Raw genomic sequence first — 23,967 nt, 5'->3', positions numbered from 1 at the left:
AACACAGTGCACATGAACGGCCGCTGTCGGGAACACGCGTAAACGTGAGCGTCATCACTGACGAGGCGTCTCGTTATCACCAGGACCCAGAACGCGCCATTAGACTGTAGGTGTAGTGCTTTGTTGAATAGAGATGTGTTCTATTGCCTTCAGTGGTTATCTTTAAAAAAAAGTGTGTCAGTGTAAACCTTCATAAAAATCTGAATAAATAATTGTATGTGCCCTACCGGACACACCATAGAATAAGTTTCAATGGATAAGTAAATGCAAGGGTTTCCACAAGGTTTCTATAAAAATAAAGATGACAAGTGGTATTCCTGAGGATACTGCTTGAATGCCACCTATGGACATTAAAGGTATCCTAGACTCCGTTGAACAGTTATCCCATTCACAGAACTCGTAACAAAACCGACAACACACAAATGTAATAGACACACTTTATTCCAATCTAGCATCAAGTTATTTTCAGAGGAAAACGAAGGCCAAAATAAACCACCTTTAGTACGACAAGAAAAAACATTTCTCCATCAGCTGTAAAAATGTGATGCTTCCCTCCAGAAAATGAGACGATACTTATTACTTTTCCACCAAAATGTGGACACCTAGGAACACATACTGAAATACATCAAGAACAACACACTGGAGTGTGTGTTTGGATAGAAACAAGTTTAAGGACACCCACACAAGCAGATGGATTGCATATGAATCCATTGTCCTTGCAGTGGAAATTCGACTATGCCATGTGACCAAATACACAAAGGAAACTAAAGGAAACATTTACCTTCAGCCCCATCATTGGGAGTGTGATGTGGTGTGATTTGGAGTGCACCAGAATCAAGATTGCCTCGTAAACTTCTTATTCCCCACTCTCGGAAATGACCTTAAAGGGGCCAAAAGACTAAAGCCTCACACATAACGTTCTTAAAGAATAAGGACTTATCACACATGTTTCTTGAACCTTTGGCATGGAGGCATGGGAAATTATCACATTTGTTTGTCACTAAGCCTTCAACAATGAGGATGTTCAAAACTTCAAAATGAGTACCATTTGTTTGGTTTATCGTACGAGTATGAAAAGTACTTCAGATCCAATGCTTTTGCCCCACTCTTTGCAACATCGAACACAAGATATCCATCAGACAACTGCCCAAAATCAAAAAAAATGCCATTTGTAAAACACTTTATTCTGCTATGGGACACAGCGATTCAGAGAAAAGGTACTAGAGGAGTACAAAAAGAAAGGACATAAATATTGCTTCCACAGGGCGATGACAATACTGTCCACTTGTAAACACGAAGAATCAGTTGGTCTCCTGCTGCTTTTCTTTTCAGCTCAACAATGTTAAACCATACCCATTAACTTTGATGAATGCAAAGGAAAACCTGGAGAATTGTTGATTTTAAAAGTTTAAAGAAGAGGATGAACCACAGATTTGTTAACACAGGTTTGATTCTTTTTAAAGGAAGGATACTTTTGGGAACAATTGCTATTGCTATCAGTTACTTTGAGGAAGTTCATGAAAAGACAGTTTCATTTCACAAAAGAAACGTGATCGTTACATCAATCAGCAGCCAATTTTCTAAAAACCGTTAAAAGACACACACACACACACACACACACACACACACACACACACACACACACACACACACACACACACACACACACACACACACACACACACACACACACACACACACACACACACACACACACCATTTAACAAATCTTCTCAAACCACAGTTTATAGCAATATGTGCATAAGGTTCCCCAGTGTCCCGGCTCGTTTAAAATAGGACTTTAGTGGGCAGGAACACCGTTTTGTCCTTAGGAGGGAAAGAGGTGTACTACTGGTTAAGTACAGACGGGCTCCATCGGTCAAGCCCAGGACTGGCCCTTTTTGGGGTGCTTTAGTTGGGGGGGGGGGGGCTAAGCTTATGGAAGCCGACTAGAAGGGTGTTTTGGGGTTAACACTACAGATGGGGGGGGGGGGGTTTAGGGAGACAGGAAAGACACTTGGAACATGGTGGCAGGTGATACAGGAGCAGATCTCCAATCAATACTTTGTGGTCATTTGCACTTAGCATAGCTTGGAGCTCCAGGTCGCTGGTACGGGGGTCAGATGCAAATCACAAGTCACATGGGGTACGAGGGGCGTGGGGGCTCTGCAGGTCATGGGGGTTCAAAGGTCGGGGCCCAGGTGCACGCTGATGCTGGTGGAGAGGGGCGAGTGGCTGGGCCCGGGGTTCAGGTACCCCAGCCCCTCCTCCTGCATGCTGCAGGAGTAGCGCGCGGCGGCCTCGTGGACGCCGGCGTCTGACCCTGCGTGGTGCATGTGGTGGTGGTGGTGATGGTGGTGGAGGTGGTTGGGCACCGGGGCGCTGCTGGCCTCAAAGGAGCGGGAGAAGACGGCGCTGGCGGTTCGCGTCAGGTTGCTCAGAGCCCCCGCCTTGGGCACCGATTGGCTGGAGGTGAGCGTCAGCCGCTTGACGGACAGCTCGGCGCTCTCGCTGGTGGCCCGCCCCCCCGGCGCCTGGCCCGCTTCCTTGTCCTTGCTGGTGCGCCCGGCCAGCCGGCACTTCTTCATGGCCCGCGCCCCCAGGCTGGGCGTGGTGAAACTGTTGCTTATGGTGATGGTGGGTGTGGCCGCGTCGCCTGGCGCCGTCAGACCCGGCCACACCCCTTCATCCACCTCTGAGATCTCCATCAGCTCGTCCGGGGAACCCAGATCAACAGCATCTGAGGGAGGGAGGGCGGAGGTGAGGACGAGGAGAAGGGATCCACATGGAGACATAAGCAGCAAAGAGAGGAATAGGGGGGGCGATATAAAACACTGTACCATCTGTCACCAGCCTCTGGCAGCCAGCCACACGTTTGAACAAATCCAATTATAATAATAAGTCATCAAATCAACCTGGCTCCTTATACGATTTAGGTTATTACACTGGGACACGTCAATCTTAAAAAGATCAGCTGCAGGTGATGGCAATTTTTGAGGCGTCACGTAACGTTGCTCAACCGGATGAGTGACAGATGGTCAGTTTCATTGTCTTCCAGCAGGTGGCGCAAAAACACAGTTGTTTTCCGTCCACATCGCCGTAAGACACGGAGCATACATCACAGAGCTACACAAGGGTTAGGTAAGAACAGCCAGGAGGTGGAGTCAGTGGATTGTTTTCCTAAGCTTGATTCCCCCACCCCAAGAGAGCAGGGTAAGGAAGGTAGGGGTTAGTGTCTAAAAAAACAGAAGCATTGGAAAAAGTTACAAAAGGGAAAGAACAATTTGGAGAGACCCCTAAAAGTTGAGACAATTTCCACCCCAGGGGAAATACAAGCACACATAAAGTCAAACGTGTACACACACTTTGTGTGCATGACCATAAACACCTGTACCAAAGTCCCACCAACCACAATAAAACTAGAGTGGTTAACAGTCACACACACACACACACACACACACACACACACACACACACACACACACACACACACACACACACACACACACACACACACACACACACACACACACACACACACACACACACACACACACACCTCTTAAGCTAGTAATCCTTCTCATCAAAGGGACCAAATCTGTCTCCCATAGCAACCCGGTAGTTATGTGTTGAGGCATATTATAAAGGCGAGAGCTCAACACACCAAATTCCGAGATTGCATAAAAAAGGTACTCTCAACCAATAGTGAGAAATGTGTCTTGCATTAATCAACCTAATATCTCAGAATACAAGTCATATGACTTATACTAAACTAACACATTATAAAATAATAAATTGATACTCGTGGCCACATTCAATAGTCTCAAGGTCCTCTATTGAACATGGAACAAAGCCTGTTATTGGATACCGCTGGGCAAACGCTGGTGAACCCAGAGAAAGCTAGCCTCAGCCTTAACCTTGAGGTTATATAGGACATGTAGATACACCGAGAAACACATACACGCAAATACAAAATTACCGAATTTCAATTCTACATAATTTAGGACCACGAGGTCAGTGTGAGGTCAACGGCGCTGTGACATCACAGCTCTGGTTTCCTGCTCTGCAGAAACGTACCTTGGCTCCTGGTTGCTCATCTCTCATGCTCTACCGTGTTTCAAAAGGATCTGACCTCCTTTCTAGAGGGATTCAATGGCTCCCACAAAGCTAATTTGGTAATCCAAATCAACACCCCCGCCCGATACTGGCATCACATGGATGACACGATGCATCATCACCATCATGGGAAATCCATCAATTGTGGCCCTGATGAAACAAGTCTGTATTCCAGAGCAGGAAAAGGAGAAATCCTGATTCAGGATTTAACGCCTTGAATGCCATTACAAAATGGTAGCTGGACCTTAACTGAACCACTTTCATCTTCTGATAGAAAAAATTGCATAAGACAAATTATAGTTTGACATCCCATTATTGAATTTTTTTTTATGTTATGTTAAGTTGCAAGTGCATCATTTTAAGCTGTTGGTTTTTAGAAGCATTTATGAAATTAATCCTTTTATATAATCATAATAGGTGTCCAAAGCACAACTATACAACAGTATGATTAGAAGAGGACAGACAGAATGAGTGAATATAATGAAAGTAATGGACGGATCATTCAGAGGAGAAAAAAGGTGAAGAATCCCAGCAGTGCCATTTAGGAGTGATGGGCCCAGCGTGAAAGAGGAGGAGGAGGGGGAGGAGAGGGGAGGGTGCTCAGAGGCAACATGCAGTTCTTTACGCCACTCCCCACACAAGATTACCGTGGTTACCCTGGGAGTCGGGCAAGGGGAGGCAGGGGCCGGACCTTAGTACTGACTCCGCCCTGCCAGGACGATCCCTGAACCCTCGTTCTCCACCATGCGCCTGACAGACTTCTGCCTCCTGACCTCCTGACCCCGGCCAGTGAGGTCGTGACCTCTGGGTTCCGGGCTGACCTCTGAGGCAGCGCCCAGCGGATCGCCGTCGGACGGGGCCCGGCCGTCGGGGCGGACCCGCAGGGAGTCTCCGTTGGGCATTCGCTCGCCGCTCACGCCCGTCAGACTGATTTCGGGGATGGCCACGCCCCCCGGGGCAGACTCACTGTCTACACTCACCTCCTGGGACTCTGATGGGGGAGGGGGAGGGGGAGCGAGGGGGGGGGGGTGGGATGGACATCACATATGGACATGTATACAGACCAACAGATGAATGGATTGACACACACACACACACACACACACACACACACACACACACACACACACACACACACACACACACACACACACACACACACACACACACACACACACACACACACACACACAAAATAAAGATATGGTCATGTGCACAGGCACACACAACCACACAAAAAGACACACACAAAATAAATCAATGTAATGGCAGAAATAAATTGAAAGATAGAAATCATAGTCATCACATCTGTAACATTCAAAAGTACATGCTTTGCGGGGAGATGGACACGATGAATATGACCACATGCATGTTCCCATGTGCCCCTTGTTCAATCTGACGCGTGAATCACTAATGGGCCATCTGTTGAAAACAAAAGGGCTCTCTCTGGGCGTAAATGAGTGGGTTGGGGACCCGGGTCTGAGAACCAACCCTGGATCACTATGAGACAATTTAAAGGGTGCTGGGGACCCCGGGTGAAAGCTACGCATTAGGTCTCTAGACAGGTCGCTAATGGCTGTAATTTAAACTTCTGTTTTTCTCTCTGCTCGCCTTTACAACCAAGGCCCTGGCTGCAGACCATTTATTCAGCACTGCCCTAATAGGAGCGCAGCAATGATCGTTACACAAGGGAAAGGGGGGGGGGGGGGGGGGGTGGTTGCTAAGGAAGCAACAATCTGTGAGCTGCTGTGCAGTCATGATGGAACTATGCCAAAAAACATATTAGAGATAAGACTGGAGATTTTATGTTTACGACTGTAAATAATGTGGCCCTTGGTTTCTCCTGGGGAAACTGTAAGTCTATTCCACAGACACACCAGGTGGTCTCCAGTGCGGACTCTAACTCTGACAGAATCCTTCACCTTTCACCTTCGATGTTTTCCCCTGGCGCCATTAGGAGGACACCATGAATCTTGAACGAGCCATCCCAAAAACTCCCCGTTGTATTTGTCTTCAATACATTGTTATAATAAATGTAGAACAATTTAACAATAATGCCAAAAGGGCATTCTAGCCAACAGGGCAGTGTCTGTTTGTGTGTCCGTCCTTACCGTGTCTCTTCCAGCGGTGGCCCCGGATGGAGAGGGAGGTGACGGCGTTGCGGGAGATCCGCGAGGCGGTGGGCGTGATCTCCACCTGGATGCTGCGCGGACCCTCCTTGTTGTTGCTCTTCAACGCCGCACAGTGCATTGACGACTTAATGGCGTTGCCCACCTGGGAGGGCGGACACACACACACACACACACACACACACACACACACACACACACACACACACACACACACACACACACACACACACACACACACACACACACACACACACACACACACACACACACACACACACGCACACACACACACACACACTTTCAGGAGGGTGCTACTGAGGAGAGAAGCATGAGAGACAGACACACAGATACATGTAGATAGATGCATACACGTAAACACACACTCAGCAAATATTTGTAGGGCAAATTACCCCCAAATAACAAGATATAACAATGCAGATCCTAAAACTTTACATTAAACAGACTTTCAGAAAAGCCCCAAGATATTATCGAAGTATCATTTGTACAGAGGTCCACATTGAATTCAAATATGTCCGTCTGTTGTTCATCATTATACGGGAGCGCTTCATGAAATAATAAGGGCTGAGAGCATCGCGCTTCTCTGTCTGTTGGCTGTGTGAAGAACTGGATCCATCCTGTATTTCACTCTGCATTTGAATGCCAAGAAAAATTAGGCATATGAGATGGTTTTTCTGCCAATTCTCTTTCTACAGTTACCCCTTGCTGCAAAGCAGCTTGAAGCAAATCCTTCGACGGAGCACGATATGCCAATCTTTGCCAAAGCCTTGCCATTAATCCCTGAGTTGCTGACAGCAAGCTTTAATTACCGGCCCCATCATTCTTCTGCAGATCCCAAACAGTGAATTTGAGTCCCGCTAAAGGTTACTCACATGATTACACAGAGGTAGGGGGAAAATGATCTATGAATCAATGAATAATACTGCAATTTCAACTCAAAATCTTTGTGATAACCTCAACACTTGAGTCATGGAGATTTCTATCCTGCTGTTCGGTAACCTGGCGTGATGCCTTGGGGAGTCAAATCAAGAACAAAATCACAAAAACATTTCCATTTGTATCAGTGGGATTCTCAGAACTATTTCAACCCAAAAGTGTTTTGTGTAAAAAAAACAACAACAACACACAAACCAACAGCAAAAAGGTATCGACGGACATGAAGCAAAAGACAATACTAAGGCTGTGTTGTATCCGGAAATTTCGATAATGAGAACCTATCAATCGACTAGATATATCTATAAATGATAAACCTCATGAGGAACACAAACGTCGATCCCGCGGTCGAGTGGAACCTAACATGTGATGGTAGCGGAGCATCCTAATCGCATCACAGCATGCCTATTGATACGTACGCAACACGCACCCCGTGAGGTGGCTGTTGTGTACATAAATTCACATACCCATGTACGCACACAGTTTAGCAACCACCTGGTATTAGCATTCCTAGGAGACTTTAACCCACTGGGCCGTTCAACCTCTGGCTAAGGCTTTAAATTCGTATAAGATTGGTATTGTTCTCAATCTGTTAATCTGCTGTTTACTGAGGCGTAAAGCATTCCCTTAAGAAAATAATATCGCCCTTTTTTTTTTAATTAGCGGGATTATCTCGATATAAACAGTGCAAACAATTTTTTTTGCCCAAATGAAAGAGTTAAGGTGTCCTAGCGCTGACACACATTTCCCATCTTGGATTTATAATCCAAATCGTCATCTGATTCCAGGTATCAATGTTTCTGAGGACGGCGTCTGCATGGCACGGCCAGCAGCCCAGCGTCTGTGGTGGACCTGTGGGCCGCGGCTCTACGGTACAGTCTTAGGGTCAAGCCTCCTGCTCCCAGGCACTCCAGGATTAGGGTTGAGCGGAAACCAAGTAGAGGGCATGCAAATAATCTCCAGGGATTACATAGGGCCCACGGTATCCGACCAACACACACGCGAGAAACCAATCAATGCATTGCATGCATGGCTACACACATACACATACATAGTGGGACAACAGATAACAATAAAAAAAAAATGGATTGGCACTCACCAGCAAAGCTTCTGGGAAGAGTTCTAACTGAGCCCGGTACAGAACGTCATCGAGGGCTTTGGAACCCACCTCTACATCTCCGTTACACCTGCAGAACCACAAATACATTTATATTGGAGTGAACAGATTACCTGAGTGTGTGAGAGTGTGTGAGTGTGTGAGTGTGTGAGTGTGTGAGTGTGTGAGTGTGTGAGTGAGTGAGTGAGTGAGTGAGTGAGTGAGTGAGTGAGTGAGTGAGTGAGTGAGTGAGTGAGCGAGCGAGCGAGTGAGTGAGTGAGTTCCACCCACAAGGCGTAGTGAATCCCTGTGATGAGCTGGACCAGGAACTCGGACGTGACGGTCAGTCTTGAGCTGATGCCTTTGTAGCGCCGCAGCTGTTGCCGTGGGTAACCGCATATACAGACCCTGGCAGTCATCCAATCAAAATGAGGTACATTTAAAAAGGCTCTTACTTCGCTCTGGGTTAGCATGTATATGGACATGTTGATTACACTGTATTTAGGGATGTAACGGTTACCGGTGTAGCGATAAACCCCGATAAAAAATTGTCATTAACAATTACCGTTTGCATTTCAAATACAATTATTATCTAGGTGGATAACCGCGCCCGCAGTGTGGAAACCGTGTGCTTAAATCCTTCTCAGCGCTTCATCCGAGTCTCCTGAAGTTGCCGCGCAGGCTCACTGTGTAGCCTACAACATAATGTTTTTAAGTTTCTTGAAGTCTGAATCATGGCGGAAGGAGGAGACGACAGCGCTCAAGACATCAATCAGCCGTCTAAGACGACTAAGTCTGAAGTATGGGCATATTTTGGGTATCATAAGAATGCCGAGAGAGTTAATTTCAGCACGCCCTGCCTGCAGAACGTGCACGAAAAAAGTTTCTGCTAAAGGCAACAATACGTCGAATCTCATGACTCATCTCCGTTACCATCACCCACAACTGTATAGCCAATGCAAGGTAAGTTAACGTTGACATTTTAGCTGAAATGCATGGTGTGGTGGGACTTCAGGTTGAGGGAGAATGCAATGATCCGTCTGTCTAAAGTGCAAGAGTCCAAGTGCAGCGCCCACCGCCAGCGTAGGCTATGTATTAAGAAGGCATTTAGCTGCTTGCTAACAGCTAATATTCTAAGCTAAACAGCTAAACTTTCATTCACGATGAGACAGTGAAACGGTGAAAACAAGGCCTTATTGACAGCTAGATGAAGGCATAAAAAATGCCTTAAACTTCTATTTGCCTTAAATTTATTTAATGCCTTAAACTACTATTTTTGTAATTTGTTTATAGTGGCTATTTATTTTAAATGCATAATGCACTATAGAATAAGTATACAATCAGTTCCGTTCCATTGATTTGTTTACATATTATTTTTATTTTTGAACATTTGGATTTTATTACATATGATTGTAGTAGTTATTTTTGTAATTTGTTTATAGTGGCTATTTATTGTAAATGCACAATGCACTATTTTTTTAAAAGTTTACTTGTACAGTGTTCATGTGTACAGTTTTACATTTTAATAAAAGAAAATAAGTATTTAATAAGACATGTGGTGTTTCTTTGATTTGTTTACATATTGTTCGTTATGTCTTGAATGTTTGGATTAAACCTGCACTACAGTAAATGGCCCTGACCAATAAAATGTTTACATGCTTAACCCTTGTTCCTTTGATGTTAAAAGTTGCACTATTGATAATATAATATGTAAATAAATATAATAAACACTGTTCCACTTTTTTAAACTATTTCAGTTTGCGTAGGCCTATCAGCGCTTTCTGAACATATTGAACACACTTTTAAAATACCGCGATAATACCGAAAACCGGGATAATTTTGGTCACAATAACCGTGAGGTAAGATTTTCATACCGTTACATCCCTAACTGTATTGAAAGACCTCAAATATTCAATTAGATGTAGGACTTCTACAAAACAGGTCCATTAAAAGCATTTTAATATAAATTCCCTTAATCTAAAAAAGTGCAGTGTGTATAATTGGATGGCAACTAGCGGAACAGGCTCGGCAGAAATGGAACATAATATTCAGTATTGTTTAATTTGTGTACAATCCCGAACAAATAGGACTTGTTGTGTTTTCATGACCCTAGATGAGCCCTTTATATTGACATGGGAAGTAGTCCCTGATCCACCATACACACTACATGACTATATTCCCATGAAAATAGAATGGATGTGTGTGTGTGTTAGTGTGTGTGAGGGTTTTACCGAGAGCTGAGCTGGCAGAGAGCCTGGAGAGAGGAAGGGGTCATGTAGCTGAGAGCAGCGTTGTAGCACAGCAGGAGAAAGGTCAACACCTCAAACCTTAAACAGCACACACACACACAAACACAAATGCACGCACGCACACACACAGTCAGTGTCTTTCAAGTGGAAAACAATCCAAATATATCCAAATAGTGCCATTTAATTACACTATAAACATCCAGAATTTATATTAAAACGTCATGTACGTAATGGTATATTTTGGTTACATAATAAATACTTTGTAATTAACATATAATTACACAGTAATTACCACCAGGGGCTTTCACCCTGGTGGAGGAACATTGAAGCCTTTACCTGTTCTGAGCGGTAAAGGTCTCTCGTTGGATGTGTGGCCCGCTGTACGCCACCCTGCTAAGCCCGTGATTGGCCAGAGCACCTTCCGTCAGGGCCATGGAGCCAATAGTTGAAGGCTATAAGGAGGGAACAAACAGAAACATTTTAAAACCCTAATTTAAAATGTGGGTCTTTAAGTACACATAATATATGTGAGTGAGTGAGTGAGTGAGTTTGTGTGTGTGTGTGTGAGACCTCATGATACACTGACGGCTTTGAGAGCGAAGGGACGGTAAAGGACAACACTTTACTCTGTCCATCTTTATCGACAATTTCCTGCAAAAGAAACAAACCACCAGACCTGTGCTTAGCAGATGGACCCTAGAATGCTGACAGAAAGGCTCTGAAATGAATGGTGTTAAATTAACCTCCTCTTACGCTGCTCGCTGGCGTGACCCAGTGTGTATGCCTCTGGGTCTAGGGTGTAACACGTGTGCATGCTTGTTTATACGTGGGCAAGCTTGTGTGTGCATGTGGGTATATTCATGTGTGTGCGTGCATCCATGAATGTATTTCTATGGGGGGGGGTGGGCTTCCCACTGTGCTAGTTAATGTCAAGTAGAATAAGGGAGGCCAGCCGGCTATGAGACGTGACAGCTGACCTACTCCGATATGCTGAGGCAATTGTAGAGGTGAACAACTCCATCTTCTACATCTCCTTATTCTCAGATGTGCTATTTATTGAATAAAAGGTTACATCATCTTGATACTCACTTTTATAACATCCTTACCCAAGAGGGATTCTAATATTTGACTTTACTACTTATCAGAAGTTTTTATCCAAAGCGGCTTGCTTTATGGAATGTTTTATTTACGCATCCATTATTTTGGTACAGGTCATTACAAAAGCAAGTAGTGTCTTTTTCTGACTCCCAGTACCTGTGTGTGTGAGCCGCATACCCACGTTTCCTTTATTCTATTCTTGATTGGCTAACTACGCTCTCACTTTAGGTGGAGGGCGTGTTCACCAGGAATTAGGCAATAGTATCCAGCTGCAGCCCGGAGAACAACACCCTGGCGTGACAACAACCCAGGCGTGACGGAAGTACTCTGGTGTGACGGAAGTGATTTATTTGTGAGACTGTCAATATGCTTAATATATTGAGTTATATTCGTGTTAACTCTTTTACTTCTATGAACGAAGTGCAGCACAATTTTCAAAAAGGGCACGGTATTATTATATTCAATTTTAGCGAAAAGTAAAGAAATCACGAAACGGCTTTAACATGAATATTACTCAATATTTTAAGCATATTGACAGTCTCACTTCCATGGTTGATCTTTGGTTTCTGATAGCAGTGTGTAAAAAAAGGTTTAAAAGATAAATCACTTCCGTCACACCAGAGTACTTCCGTCGCGCCTGGGTTGTTGTCGTCACGCCAGGGTGTTGTTCTCCGGGGCTGCAGCTGGACCCTACTCGAATTAGGAGGCAATAGTAGTGGTCATATGTGACCTTAGGTGACCTTGGGTGTCTTGAAAGGCGCCTCTAAATGAAATGTATCATTATTATTATTATTATTATTATATGTGATTTCATTGCCCTGTTAGTTTTTTTGGCATTTGAAGAGAGAGCGAGAGTGAGCTTTGGAGTTAATACTTTGTTTACCACAATTGCGCACACCAATTTAAGGTCATCACGTCACTGGTACCAGTACGTGTTTATGAAGAGAAAGAATTAATTATCAAACACATACCAAGAAGCAGTGGCGGGCCGTGCATTTCCCACCTAGGCCTTCACTGGTGTCCATCATGAACTAATCCACCTCTTAATGCCATCATTATGACTCCACGGCTATAGAAACCATCAATATTACAGTGTGTGTGTGTGTGTGTGTGTGTGTGTGTGTGTGTGTGTATTTAATTCGCTACAGGGAATCGCTTTATTTATTTATTTATTTATTTATTATTCGCTTCATTTTAGTTTGTGCCGGTAGCTATCGATGCTTTGCTGGCTCTGACTAGTGCCTCTCTGACCATCCAATCCAAGGACGTGAAAATGCCGACGTCACTGGACGCCTTCCAGATGGCCTCGTGTTGCACACTCGAAATCTGAGGGCCAACAGCGTCATTGCCACTTACTTTAAGCTACAGACGCCAGCACTATCGATTCTGAAGGCGTCAAGGCAGATTTCTTTGACCCTGGCAACACATGAGGGCTGAAATATGATTGGATAAAAGCTCTAACATAAATATACACTAGTGGAAGCGGCGCAACCAAGAGAAAAGCTATGAAATGAAGAGAATAGACTATTGGAAATAATTTAATACATATTCATGGAAAAAATATAATAAAACATAAGTCAGTGATTCTGATAGTGTTTAGGCCAGCAGAGAAGGCCTTGCTGGCCCTGACAGCCCACCACTGCCAAGAAGGGGGACTGAACTATTTTAACTATGCGCGTCAAAGTGTGTTTTCCCAAGTTTAGTCCCTTAAGAAACCCAACACGGATGAATACATAAAAAACAAGGCTCCCTCACGCCCGGCCGGCCGGCCTACCAGGTTGTAGATGCCCAGCAGCAGGGCCTCGATGCAGCCTGAGGTGTGCGGGTCCCTGGCTGAGCTGGCCGACAGCAGGCTCCACAGCAGCTCCGGGAGGAACTGCAGGGTGAAGCGCTGCAGCCGGGGCTCTCCGCTCCGGTAGAACTCAAACAGCTGGTGGCACACGGGCTCCAGCAACTGGGCCCGGGGTAGAGGACGCACACACACACACACACACACACACACACACACACACACACACACACACACACACACACACACACACACACACACACACACACACACACACACACACACACACACACACACACACACACACACACACACACACACACACACACACACACACTTACAACTGAGCTCAACCGACTTGACGCTTGTGTTGCTGACAAATGATGTGATGTATTCAAGGGAAAGGATTACATCGGTATGAATAACCCAATGTGTTTAACTTGAACCACTTCTGGACAAAGGGAGGAATCAAAGCTGTGTCCTGATATTGTGGCTCTATTGTTTTTACAACCTCAATAAGGATTGTGGTTGGGTGAGTGTGTGTGTTTGTGTGTACATGCGTGAGTGCGTACGTCGCTGTAGTTCTCCCGGATGACTTTATAAAGTGCAGGAACCAGTGCTCCTTTGTCTTTCAATGATGCGGCATAGTTGGACACAGCATTGTCAGGCAGCGTCTGAAACAACCACACACACACACACACACACACACACACACACACACACACACACACACACACACACACACACACACACACACACACACACACACACACACACACACACACACACACACACACACACACACACACGTAAACACACGTAAACAAACTGCTGAGGGAGCATTGAGAAATTATACTCATTGTAATATCCACCCCAAAGGGGCCATTAAGGAGATCCCAGAGAGATCAACAGAGCATCTTCTCTCCCCAACTCAAGGACAGACTCTCTCTAATGGACTAGAGTCACTCACATATCGATGATGCAGTTTAGCACTATTCTGGAATTAAAAACCCTGATCAAGTCTTGGGTCTTTTACTGAGTGTGCATGCCTCAGACAGATGGTGTGCACTGATTGTAGCCACCCAGGGGTGTGTGTGGCTAAGTCTGTCTGCCAAATACGGTTACCAAGGATGCCTTTGCACACAGACACACACACACACACCTTATATTCGGACAGCCATTCCTCCACCACTCCTTGGTCCATAGCCAGCATGCTTCCTCATCTGCAGCGGGGCTGCATCTACCTGAGGGAGAAAGAGAATAATAATTTGTTCAAACACACACACACACACACACACACACACACACACACACACACACACACACACACACACACACACACACACACACACACACACACACACACACACACACACACACACACACACACACACACACACACTTAATCATGCAGAACTACAGCCTCCAACCGATAAGCCATGCATCGTTGTGGCAATCGCGATGGATATTATGTGGTTTAAAAATGCTCTTCCCCGCGTTGAGTCATGCAGCCTCAGTCCCCCTGTCCTGCTGGGAGCGGTGGACAGAGCCTCACCATCACGGTTTGCCCGTATGGAACCAGACCGCCAGCCCTCCAGCTCCCGATGAGCACGCAGACAAACAACTTGTGACAAACAGTCGTATCCTGGCAACGCAGGGTATATTTTAAAACTACCACAGACACAGTACAGGATGAAGGAGGCGGGAGTCCATGCGTATATGATTGAGTGTAGGCGGTGTAGGGGGGGCAGGGTTTGCATTGAGTGCTGGTGACTTGATGGAACCCCCCCCCCCCCCCAAACAAGAAAGAGCTTCATTCTACAAGGATTATTAACACAATCAACATTTTGTCCTTTAAGGAAAGGCAATCTGAAGGAGCAATTTGACTGCTGCTCTCCATCAGCCTGTGTGTGTCCATCTTCCGACATTGGTCCTTTGACCCCTACCACACTGTGTGCCAACATCTGTTTGGTTCGTTACCCTGGCGATACGGCTATCCCGAGGAAAAGCAAGCAAGACCATAGCAGATTCTGTTTCCAGCCAGCCAGCCAGCCAGCCAGCCAGCCAGCCAGCCAGCCAGCCAGCCAGCCAGCCAGCCAGCCAGCCAGCCAGCCAGCCAGCCAGCCAGCCAGCCAGCCAGCCAGCCAGCCAGCCAGCCAGCCAGCCAGCCAGCCAGCCAGCCAGCCAGCCAGCCAGCCAGCCAGCCAGCCAGCCTGCCTGCCTGCCTGCCTGCCTGTCTGTCTGTCTGTCTGTCTTCGTTTGTTTGGAGACTGCTGGCGAAAGAATCTAAGCAGCGCTATCAAAAAGTCCATGTTTGGGAACCAGAGGCTGCGTGTGTTTGGTGTGTAGTGTGTAGTGTGTGTGGGTTAATGACAGATGGGGAACAAGACCAGAAAAAAACCGGTGTGTCATAACAGAACCATGAATACAGGCTGTAGTGACTCAAGAATTTAAGGAGTCCAAGAAGTTCTTGTGATTCTTCGTCTTCAAGACGTGCTGGGAGTTTAACCCCCCCCCCCCCCCGAACACACACACACCTGCTTTCCAAAAACAATAACATGGCCTTCTAAGGAGACTTTTTTGTCATTCCAACACAAAAAACAAATATGTTCCCAGACTAGTTAGTATAGACCTACTTCCTTGTGAATCGACAGCGATACACACAAAAGCCTGGCACAATAACAGCAGCCAGATTCAGTATGATATGCTGCTCGACTCCTTGGGGCCAATCGTTTTCACCCTGCTATTATTGATGTCGTCTCCATGGTATCCTGCCTCTTGTTTCCTGCCTCAGGGCCTTTTGTAAATGTACAATACTCATCCATTGTCGCTGGAGACCCTCATATCCACTTCATAATCCACCACACATCCAATAAATCCGCTTCTCCTATGCATCGTGTCCCACAGCCTCACTCAGTGTATTTATAGGCCCAACCTCAATACTGATGGAATTGGCAACGCCGGGTAAAGAGGGACTCAGGTAATCCATGTCCACTGCAGAATTATCTCCATATTAGTCAACACTTTGTCCCCGAGTGTCGGTTTAGTTTGTGGAGTGTGTGGAGTGTGGTTGTTTGGAGGGCATTTACTTTAGGATGCGCATGGAGTAGGGTATGGCACCAGGCAGGTCTGGATCTTAATGGCTGCCTGGTGGTGGAAGGACTCGGTTCAGCAGAAAGAGCTTTGGTGAAAGAGAGCCGATGACTCAGGCTGGCTACTGCTTCCACACACACACACACACACACACACACACACACACACACACACACACACACACACACACACACACACACACACACACACACACACACACACACACACACACACACACACACACACACACACACACCTTTTTCAAACGCAAGCACATTTTGAGGAAAACCTCCAAAAAAAAAGCAGCATGTGTTTGCCTACGGCCCCTGCTGCTCTAGTGGGCTGAACGCAAGGGCATTGTGATTGTTTTTATCCAAAGCTCAAAGCCAGCCTTTCCATTCTGGAGTTATTTTCTGAAAATATCGAGCCATGCATGTAGTGCACAACATATACATCCAGCTTCCACGCAAACGGAGCCTGCGGTCCAAAATGAGGAAGGGAATGTCTCTTGTGACTGTCACACAAAAGTGAACACACGCAAACTGGACTCAGATGAAGCCCCAAATCCCCTTTGGTGAGAGGGGCTGGATCTGGACTTGTGGCAATTTGTGGAAAAAAACTAACGCATTCAGAAATAGAGAACTCTGAGGCATTGACAATTATTGCAACGTCAGGGCAGTCAGCCAAACTTCCTCTCCAGCTCTATATGGACTATATAACAATGAAAGGGGAAGAAGATCCAATAAGGCTGTGTGACCACATAGTCTCTCATGAAAACGCATCAGATGTGCGTCTCCCATTAAGCTCACAATTAGCCTGGCACGGCGTGCACATGCCAAATCTGGTACACAATACACATGCACTGAGCAGATGCGGCCTGTCTCAACTCTGATCCAGGGGACAGAGGATGGATTTTGTGAAGGTGAGCTGGATGGGATGGAAGAAATCCGTGAAGGAGGGATGGAGACCAACGATTAACAGAGAGAGATCCCTATCAAGGTAGACAGCCGCGGTGTGATGGATGAGGAGATAATAGTGGTCGACAGGGGTGAGGGTTTCTGGGTAATTCGAAGAGGAATGAGACAGGGTTGGATGGCGTTGATAAACAGAGACTTCAATGCTGCCAAGACCGCAAGTGGAGCGGGGACTAGGGCAGCAACATATTAAATTACAGTTCAAAAGCGCCTTACAATAAGTGCTTTTAACCCTGAAGTTACAACGCAGATATTGCACGAATCATGCAAGTACATATAATGAATCAAACAGGCAAACTGATTCAATTGCTTAACTTTAGTAAGAAGCACACACACACACACACACACACACACACACACACACACACACACACACACACACACACACACACACACACACACACACACACACACACACACACACACACACACACACACACACACACACACACACACACGATGATATCAACCCTTTTGCACCTAGCGGGTAGTACAGAGTCTCACACGTACAGTTTGAACAGCACAACATATTGATGTAGCAGCAGTGCCCACTATTCGGCGCAGAGGGACGATTTTGTTGAGTTGGGTTGTGCAACGCCGCCTGCCCTGCAGTTTCACAAAACCTGTTCCTGTGAGCTAGCTCTCTTGTCAACCCATTCCCACTGACATTCCTCCAATCCAAAACACACTCTCAAAATGATCTCACCGTGGTCAAATTTCAGACATGTGTATCAAAAACTATCTGATAATCCCCCATAAAAATGACCATGTTTACTTGGTTGGTTTTTTACGAATACCATGGAACAGGCAGAGTTAGAAGCAGTACAACAAATTACACATACCGGCTAGGTATAAACAAACTTACAATTCATCAAATGTAGGGTAGGGTTACATTTTTTTTTATATATATATATATATCAACAGATCAGCTAGGAGACAAAAACAATAAGAATAAAGACATTATCCAAGACTAGATCCTATGAGAGGTTAACCTCCAAAGTTCATATCATAAGGACACACCTGGCAGGATGAAACAAAGTCTCAAACACAGATAACACAGCCGGGGCATTACTCCATTCATGCTTATAAACATTTAAAGACCTGAACTATCTCTATCAACTCCTTCCTGTAGAAACTTCTTACCCAAGATCTTACCTAACTTGTCGAGTCAGTTGAGGGAATTCAGTCCCGAGCAAGTAAAACCATCTGGTATGAGAGAATAACGCATACACACCCAAACACTCCTCCAGTCAACAATGACTTAACTTCCGGTTGCATACGCTTACGAAGTCCAAGCCCCTTTTTCTACTTCCAGTCAGGAAGTGAATGGACCAATGGTATCGAGAGCTAGACCAGGGGAAAGAAAGCATTCGAGAAGGTTACGGCAGCTAGATTGCTGCTTTTCTTTCTCTTGTGGTACAGGATGTGAGAACCACATACACGTGCACCCTTTAATATCCACCTTTATTAAGCCTCGAGCTGATAGCTGCCCGAGGCCCCGGGCACTGGCAGCTATCATACATAAGAACATATTAAACCATTATTACATGTCAAGATGATGCCAGGGCTGACTCAAGCGCAGGAATAACCAGACCCGACCCGGACCCACCCATCATTACTCACAAGCTTTTGTAAAACCGGGCTCCCCAACAGCCACTCTTCATAATAACAAGTCCAACGAGCCGAGGCCCCAGTGTAAAATGCTCCTTGTTTCTTTGCACAAAGTGAACTCCTCTTTTTGGGTCTTGCAAGTTGCTTCCCTAACCCAATGATCCCCAATCCTGTCATGTCAAGTTTCCCTTCCTTCAGTTTTTGTGTTGTCATCACTGCCTCCCACCATGTTCCCCCCCACAGCATGAGAGCGGATGTGTTTAGCTTATAATCAGGGTGTTCCCTGATTATACACACACACACACACACACACACACACACACACACACACACACACACACACACACACACACACACACACACACACACACACACACACACACACACCTCTCAAGGGAGTCTGTGTTTTGTGTCTCCAGTGTGCGTGGGTGTGTATGCGCGTGCATGCGTCAGGAAGAGCGAGCGAGGGCGGAATCCTCTTATAGTAGCGTACACTTCCTGCGGCCCGAGCCAGTCATTCTCCCCATCCATGCCTCCCCCTGCTCCCACCTCCCTCCGCCAGAGAGCCTTATGGGATCAGCGGTAAATACTTGTGATTTATAACTTCAGCTCGCGTCTTCCCCTTAACCCCTCCCCTCTCTGAGTGTCAAGTTCTCCCCCATCCCTCCTTAAGACAATCGCTCTCTCTCTAGTGACATGCAGCAATTAATGTCGACCACCGCAGGGTTCCATTTCACCCCCTGCTGTGCAGATAATTATCTAGGTTCCAAACAAATCCTCTGGAGACCTAGCACCAGGCCTTTCCTATTTATATCCCAGACTTACGCTACCATCTCATGATGCTTTGCTGCAAATATTAATTGCCCAATTTTCCCCAAAAATGTACAGTGATTCTTCAACTATGTGAATTTTCCAATTGTTTAGTTGACATGTTGCAGACTTTTTGTAATTGAATGAATGGATGGCATCGCAACAGGCTGTGAACCAGTGTACTCTAGTGCTGTTTGCATGAGTGCCTTCTACATCTGTGATGCGTGATGACAGCAGCCCCATCGATAGCTTGGTGCTCTTTGGCCAACTCGGCTTAAAGAGAACAAAGAAATCAGAGAAGGCCACTTTAAGAAAGACATATAGCCAGATATACTGTACATGGTCACGGGATGCGCGCGCACACACACACACACACACACACACACACAGTCTGAAGTACTCGTAAAAGGTAGAAACAGCACTAAATGCATTAATATGTCCTTTCAGCAAAAAACCAGCATGAAACAAAAAATGTGGTGTCGTCCTAGGGCTCTGCATCAGAGGAAACTCGTGGCAACGGTTTCGAATGGTAAAACGAAAAAAGCTAACATCACATGATGGTTATTATAAAACCCCGGCCAAGTAATTACAATGCTCAGAAGACTGGTATGGAAAACAACGTGGAACAAGTTTCAATCGAGGGATCAACTCCTAAACGACAAATAACACACACACCCAACAACAGGGCAAAGCCAAGTACAAAATTGCTCTCTGTTGATCACACAGTCGACAGCCTGTCAGTCAGGGCTAGGGGCCAATTATTACAATGGTGCTAGAAAATGTGGCACTGCAAGATTTTTGCAAGCTTTTCCCATAGACAGCAGAGGTCGTTCCTTCCATGTCGGTATATATTATACTGTTAATGAATAGATCTTACAGGTCGCAGGTAGACACAGGTCACCAGCTACTTTGGTCTTTATGGAACCTTCACTGAGGCTGGTATTTCTATGGTGAACCGCGGGGGTTAACCTCTCGGTGCAGGCAGACTCTCCGTTTCCACTTGGTGCAATTTCTCGGTCCATTGCTCAATCACAGGCAGCACCATAACATTCTCTGTCGATGCAGCCTCTCACTGGCACAATGATTTCCAGCTGTCAATCTGATCGCTTTAAGATTAGCTAGCTAGCTATCCTTCACACATCGCTTTATTAAGTAGTCTGTGAACTTGTTTACTTACGTGCATGCTATCTGTCCGATTCGGAGGGGTCGTAGTCCTCTACGGATCCGATCAGACTCGTATCTAGAGTCACCTACACAATAAATACCCTTAATAATTGAACAACATCAAACTGCTCCATCTTCATTACTTTCTCCACTCAGACTACCTTGAAGTCGGGGAGACTATGTTGAGTGGCAGACGCCTAAGCCAATGTCTATGCGGTCCATAGAAGGACAGCCGCGCCCCCAGGAATGCGCACCAATGAAACGATGGATAGGGCTGCATGTTCATAATTTCCACCATCAGGGTAAGTTGTAGCCTCCAGTAATGCTGTTTGACAGCACAAAGTTAACTATGAAAGATACCATTAATAAATTATTCGCCTTAAACCGATTTAAAATGTAGTGATTTTTAAAAGGGCTTGCTAGTGAAATAATATAGAGGACATACGATTTGGCCACCATTTAGAAAGATTCGGCTACCTTGCTCGATATAGGACTGTATTTCAGATTTGAATGACAGTCTAGGATAATGGTTCTCAAATAGATGTTTTTCATGTTTTCATATGAGATGAAGGTAGGACGTAAGATGCTACATACATGGGTTTTATACAAGACCAAATGTAGTTTTCAGCTCAGTAAGAGTCTCCTACTACATCCCCGTTCGGAAAGTTTGAGCTCCAACTTCAAATGTCATTAATATTCCAACAATTCAAATTCCCTCTGTATTGGAGACACCTTATTTGAAAACCGTGCAAAGATTCACAAGGAATTAAGTCTTTCATTTAATATGAATTTACTGGGCACATTAAGCTGTACAATATATATATATATATATATATATATATATATATATACACACACACATACACACACATTAGTAATAAATGCCATTTAACATTGGATAATGTCCTTACTTATGAGAGCAAATCCAAATAGGACAGTGTAAAATATAAGGATACAATGCCCCCTTCTGTTGAACTTGACATAGGAAAACTTGACATAATTTATATTAAACTATTATTGCATTAGAAATAATAAATGGCACTGTTCACAGTTGTCATGGCTGAAGCCTTCTAGTTGGAGTGTGTGTGTATTGTGCATGAATCTCAATGTAAAGCATAAATTGTATTTGCATACAGTATGTGTGAATGCTTGTGTATGTGCACGTGTATGTCCATTGGTGTGTGTTTGTGTGTGTTTTTCTATGGATATTTATGTGTGTGCTTGTGAAAGTGTGTGTCTTTGCAACGTGCACTTGAATAAACCACTAAGGCTCCACTCCGGCTAGCTGAGCAGCCTCATTGAGGACCTCCCCAGCTCTCTGTTTGTATCCCACCGATAGCTCCTTCCCCCTCCTCATCTCCCTCAAGCAGGCCTGCAGGTTCTCCTCCAGCCGCCTCCGCTCCTGGTAGTTGGGCGCCGCTTTGGCCACCTGGCCGGCCAGCTTTTCCTCGCTCCGGAGCAGCCAACCAATCAGCTCCTGGAGCTTGGTCCCCAGCGAGACGGTCATCTTTGCGGCCTGAGACACGGCCCTCAGCTCGTCCTGGGCCGACAGCAGGCGTTGAGGGGGTGGCTCGTTATCCCGGACCTCCGCAGACTCCACCGGGGCCGCAGACAGGTGGAAGTCATAGCCCTTCATCTGGAGGCTGATCCTGTAGTGTAGGTCTACATGCAGCAAAAAAAAAAATCGACATTTACCATAAACTCTGGGTTTACCGCTCACTTTGTCTTCAAGGTAAGAACATTGAAACTTGTGTTTGGGTCGAGTCAGGGGTCATATCAATTACGCGCGTCAGTTATGCGGCAGCTTAAGAGGTGTGTGTGTGCGTGTGTTGGTGTGTATGTGTGTGTGTGTGCGTGTCCTCTTGAAGTGCATGCAGACCGTGCACATCTCTGATCTTATTCACGCAATCGGAGAGAAGAAGTGTGTTGTCATGGCTACAGCCGTAGGACTGCCGCAGGTGGGCGACGCATCGTGCCAGGGCCTCGTAGTGTTCCCGCTGCTCGTTAAAGGTCTCCGCAACGTCAGAGAACCTCTGGTCCAACTCTGACAGGCCGACCCTCCTCATCTCCAGTCTACCGCCGTGTGTCGTAGCTGTGTCCCCTATTTTAGTTGACACACAGCAACACAGGTGAGAGGGAGAGACCGAGGCAGGGAAACAGCGATAGGATGGGAGATATTATTAGCATTGAATGTAGTACAATATTTTACAGTTTCTTCGACATAGGTCGACCTACCAGAGGGGGCTGGCCGGTTCTGTCTGGCGGATTCAGTCGTGGTAAATTGTGTGGATGCTGCAGGTTGAAGCAACGGACGCCTCTGTGTTGGCAGGGGTACATGAGCTGCATTTATTAATTTCTAAACAATTACTAGACTTCTTCAATGGCAATACAATAATGATTGATCCTAGATGTAGCCGCAAATAAGGAATACCTGTTTGGTGAAGTTCATGACGTTGTACCTCATAAAATCGTTTGCCTGTTAACAGCGCCCAACATTGTGCATTATTTCAGAAGTGCGTAACGGATGGGTAGGTCTTGGTAGGCCTGGATATACAGATTATAATAATAATCGGTTCCCCTTGGTTCCTCGCAAACTCATACCTCGTCATCGGCGTTTTCCCCAGAGAAGCAACAGCAACACAGAGAAGCCATGTTTCTCTCTGGGCTGTGTGGTCGCCGGGTCAATCATTTCTCTGCTCATTTGTGTTTGCCCTGCATTCCTCATGACGTCAGCGTCATGGGATTTATTTCGATTTTCTTCCTGGATTTTTAGTGTAAAGTTTAAAAAGTTTAAACAGGTGCAACGAGGGGTGGAGCAATGGAAAGAGACAATCACAATATAACCCTATGCAATTTTCCTGCTTGCCTCAACCCCAAACAGCAA

General features: G+C 45.7%; 2 protein-coding genes across 9 annotated transcripts; both read right to left on the bottom strand.

The window, feature by feature from the left end:
* Positions 1–425: 425 nt before the first annotated feature.
* hycc1 (hyccin PI4KA lipid kinase complex subunit 1) lies at positions 426–21,275 on the bottom strand. 6 transcript variants are annotated; one of them, XM_060043584.1, is made up of 12 exons: positions 18,654–19,059; positions 16,521–16,648; positions 14,594–14,675; positions 14,004–14,105; positions 13,417–13,596; positions 11,115–11,195; positions 10,881–10,996; positions 10,527–10,622; positions 8,587–8,703; positions 8,299–8,386; positions 6,228–6,390; positions 426–2,740 (listed from the first exon to the last, which is right to left on the bottom strand). In XM_060043584.1, the coding sequence occupies exons 3-12, from the start codon at positions 14,642–14,644 to the stop codon at positions 2,184–2,186; spliced, it is 1,551 nt and encodes a 516-aa protein (XP_059899567.1). In that variant the 5' UTR covers positions 14,645–14,675; positions 16,521–16,648; positions 18,654–19,059; the 3' UTR covers positions 426–2,183. The 6 variants fall into 6 exon arrangements, with proteins under 6 accessions (XP_059899567.1, XP_059899565.1, XP_059899568.1 ...); XM_060043586.1 differs by lacking the exons at positions 16,521–16,648; positions 18,654–19,059 and adding exons at positions 4,764–5,107; positions 21,097–21,273 and having other exon boundaries at positions 2,599–2,740; XM_060043587.1 differs by lacking the exons at positions 16,521–16,648; positions 18,654–19,059 and adding exons at positions 4,773–5,107; positions 21,097–21,274 and having other exon boundaries at positions 2,600–2,740.
* A 563-nt stretch (positions 21,276–21,838) lies between these two features.
* On the bottom strand, positions 21,839–23,821 carry si:ch73-345f18.3 (uncharacterized). 3 transcript variants are annotated; one of them, XM_060043588.1, is made up of 4 exons: positions 23,685–23,821; positions 23,319–23,400; positions 22,963–23,184; positions 21,839–22,745 (listed from the first exon to the last, which is right to left on the bottom strand). In XM_060043588.1, exons 1-4 carry the CDS (start codon positions 23,733–23,735, stop codon positions 22,348–22,350), a joined length of 753 nt encoding a protein of 250 aa, XP_059899571.1. In that variant the 5' UTR covers positions 23,736–23,821; the 3' UTR covers positions 21,839–22,347. The 3 variants fall into 3 exon arrangements, with proteins under 3 accessions (XP_059899571.1, XP_059899573.1, XP_059899572.1); XM_060043590.1 differs by having other exon boundaries at positions 23,319–23,375; positions 23,685–23,818; XM_060043589.1 differs by lacking the exon at positions 23,685–23,821 and adding an exon at positions 23,543–23,658.
* Between the last annotated feature and the right edge of the window lie 146 nt (positions 23,822–23,967).

The sequence above is a fragment of the Gadus macrocephalus genome, chromosome 22, assembly GCF_031168955.1.
Source record: "Gadus macrocephalus chromosome 22, ASM3116895v1".
In the NCBI taxonomy this organism is placed as follows: Eukaryota; Metazoa; Chordata; class Actinopteri; order Gadiformes; family Gadidae; genus Gadus; species Gadus macrocephalus.
Note: the sequence above shows the minus strand (reverse complement) of the source record. Positions and strands in the feature narration are given on the sequence as shown.

What these genes read in the sequence shown, in the direction of transcription:
- si:ch73-345f18.3 (XM_060043588.1), bottom strand. Translation starts at nt 23,735, where the DNA reads ATGGCTTCTCTGTGTTGCTGTTGCTTCTCTGGGGAAAACGCCGATGAC. An exon ending in GGGAAAACGCCGATGACGAG is followed by an intron (nt 23,401 to 23,684) that starts GTATGAGTTTGC and finishes CTGCCAACACAG; the next exon opens with AGGCGTCCGTTGCTTCAACC. An exon ending in GAACCGGCCAGCCCCCTCTG is followed by an intron (nt 23,185 to 23,318) that starts GTAGGTCGACCT and finishes CAACTAAAATAG; the next exon opens with GGGACACAGCTACGACACAC.
- hycc1 (XM_060043582.1), bottom strand. Translation starts at nt 14,644, where the DNA reads ATGCTGGCTATGGACCAAGGAGTGGTGGAGGAATGGCTGTCCGAATAT. An exon ending in AATGGCTGTCCGAATATAAG is followed by an intron (nt 14,106 to 14,593) that starts GTGTGTGTGTGT and finishes TGGTTGTTTCAG; the next exon opens with ACGCTGCCTGACAATGCTGT. An exon ending in TCCGGGAGAACTACAGCGAC is followed by an intron (nt 13,597 to 14,003) that starts GTACGCACTCAC and finishes CCCCGGGCCCAG; the next exon opens with TTGCTGGAGCCCGTGTGCCA.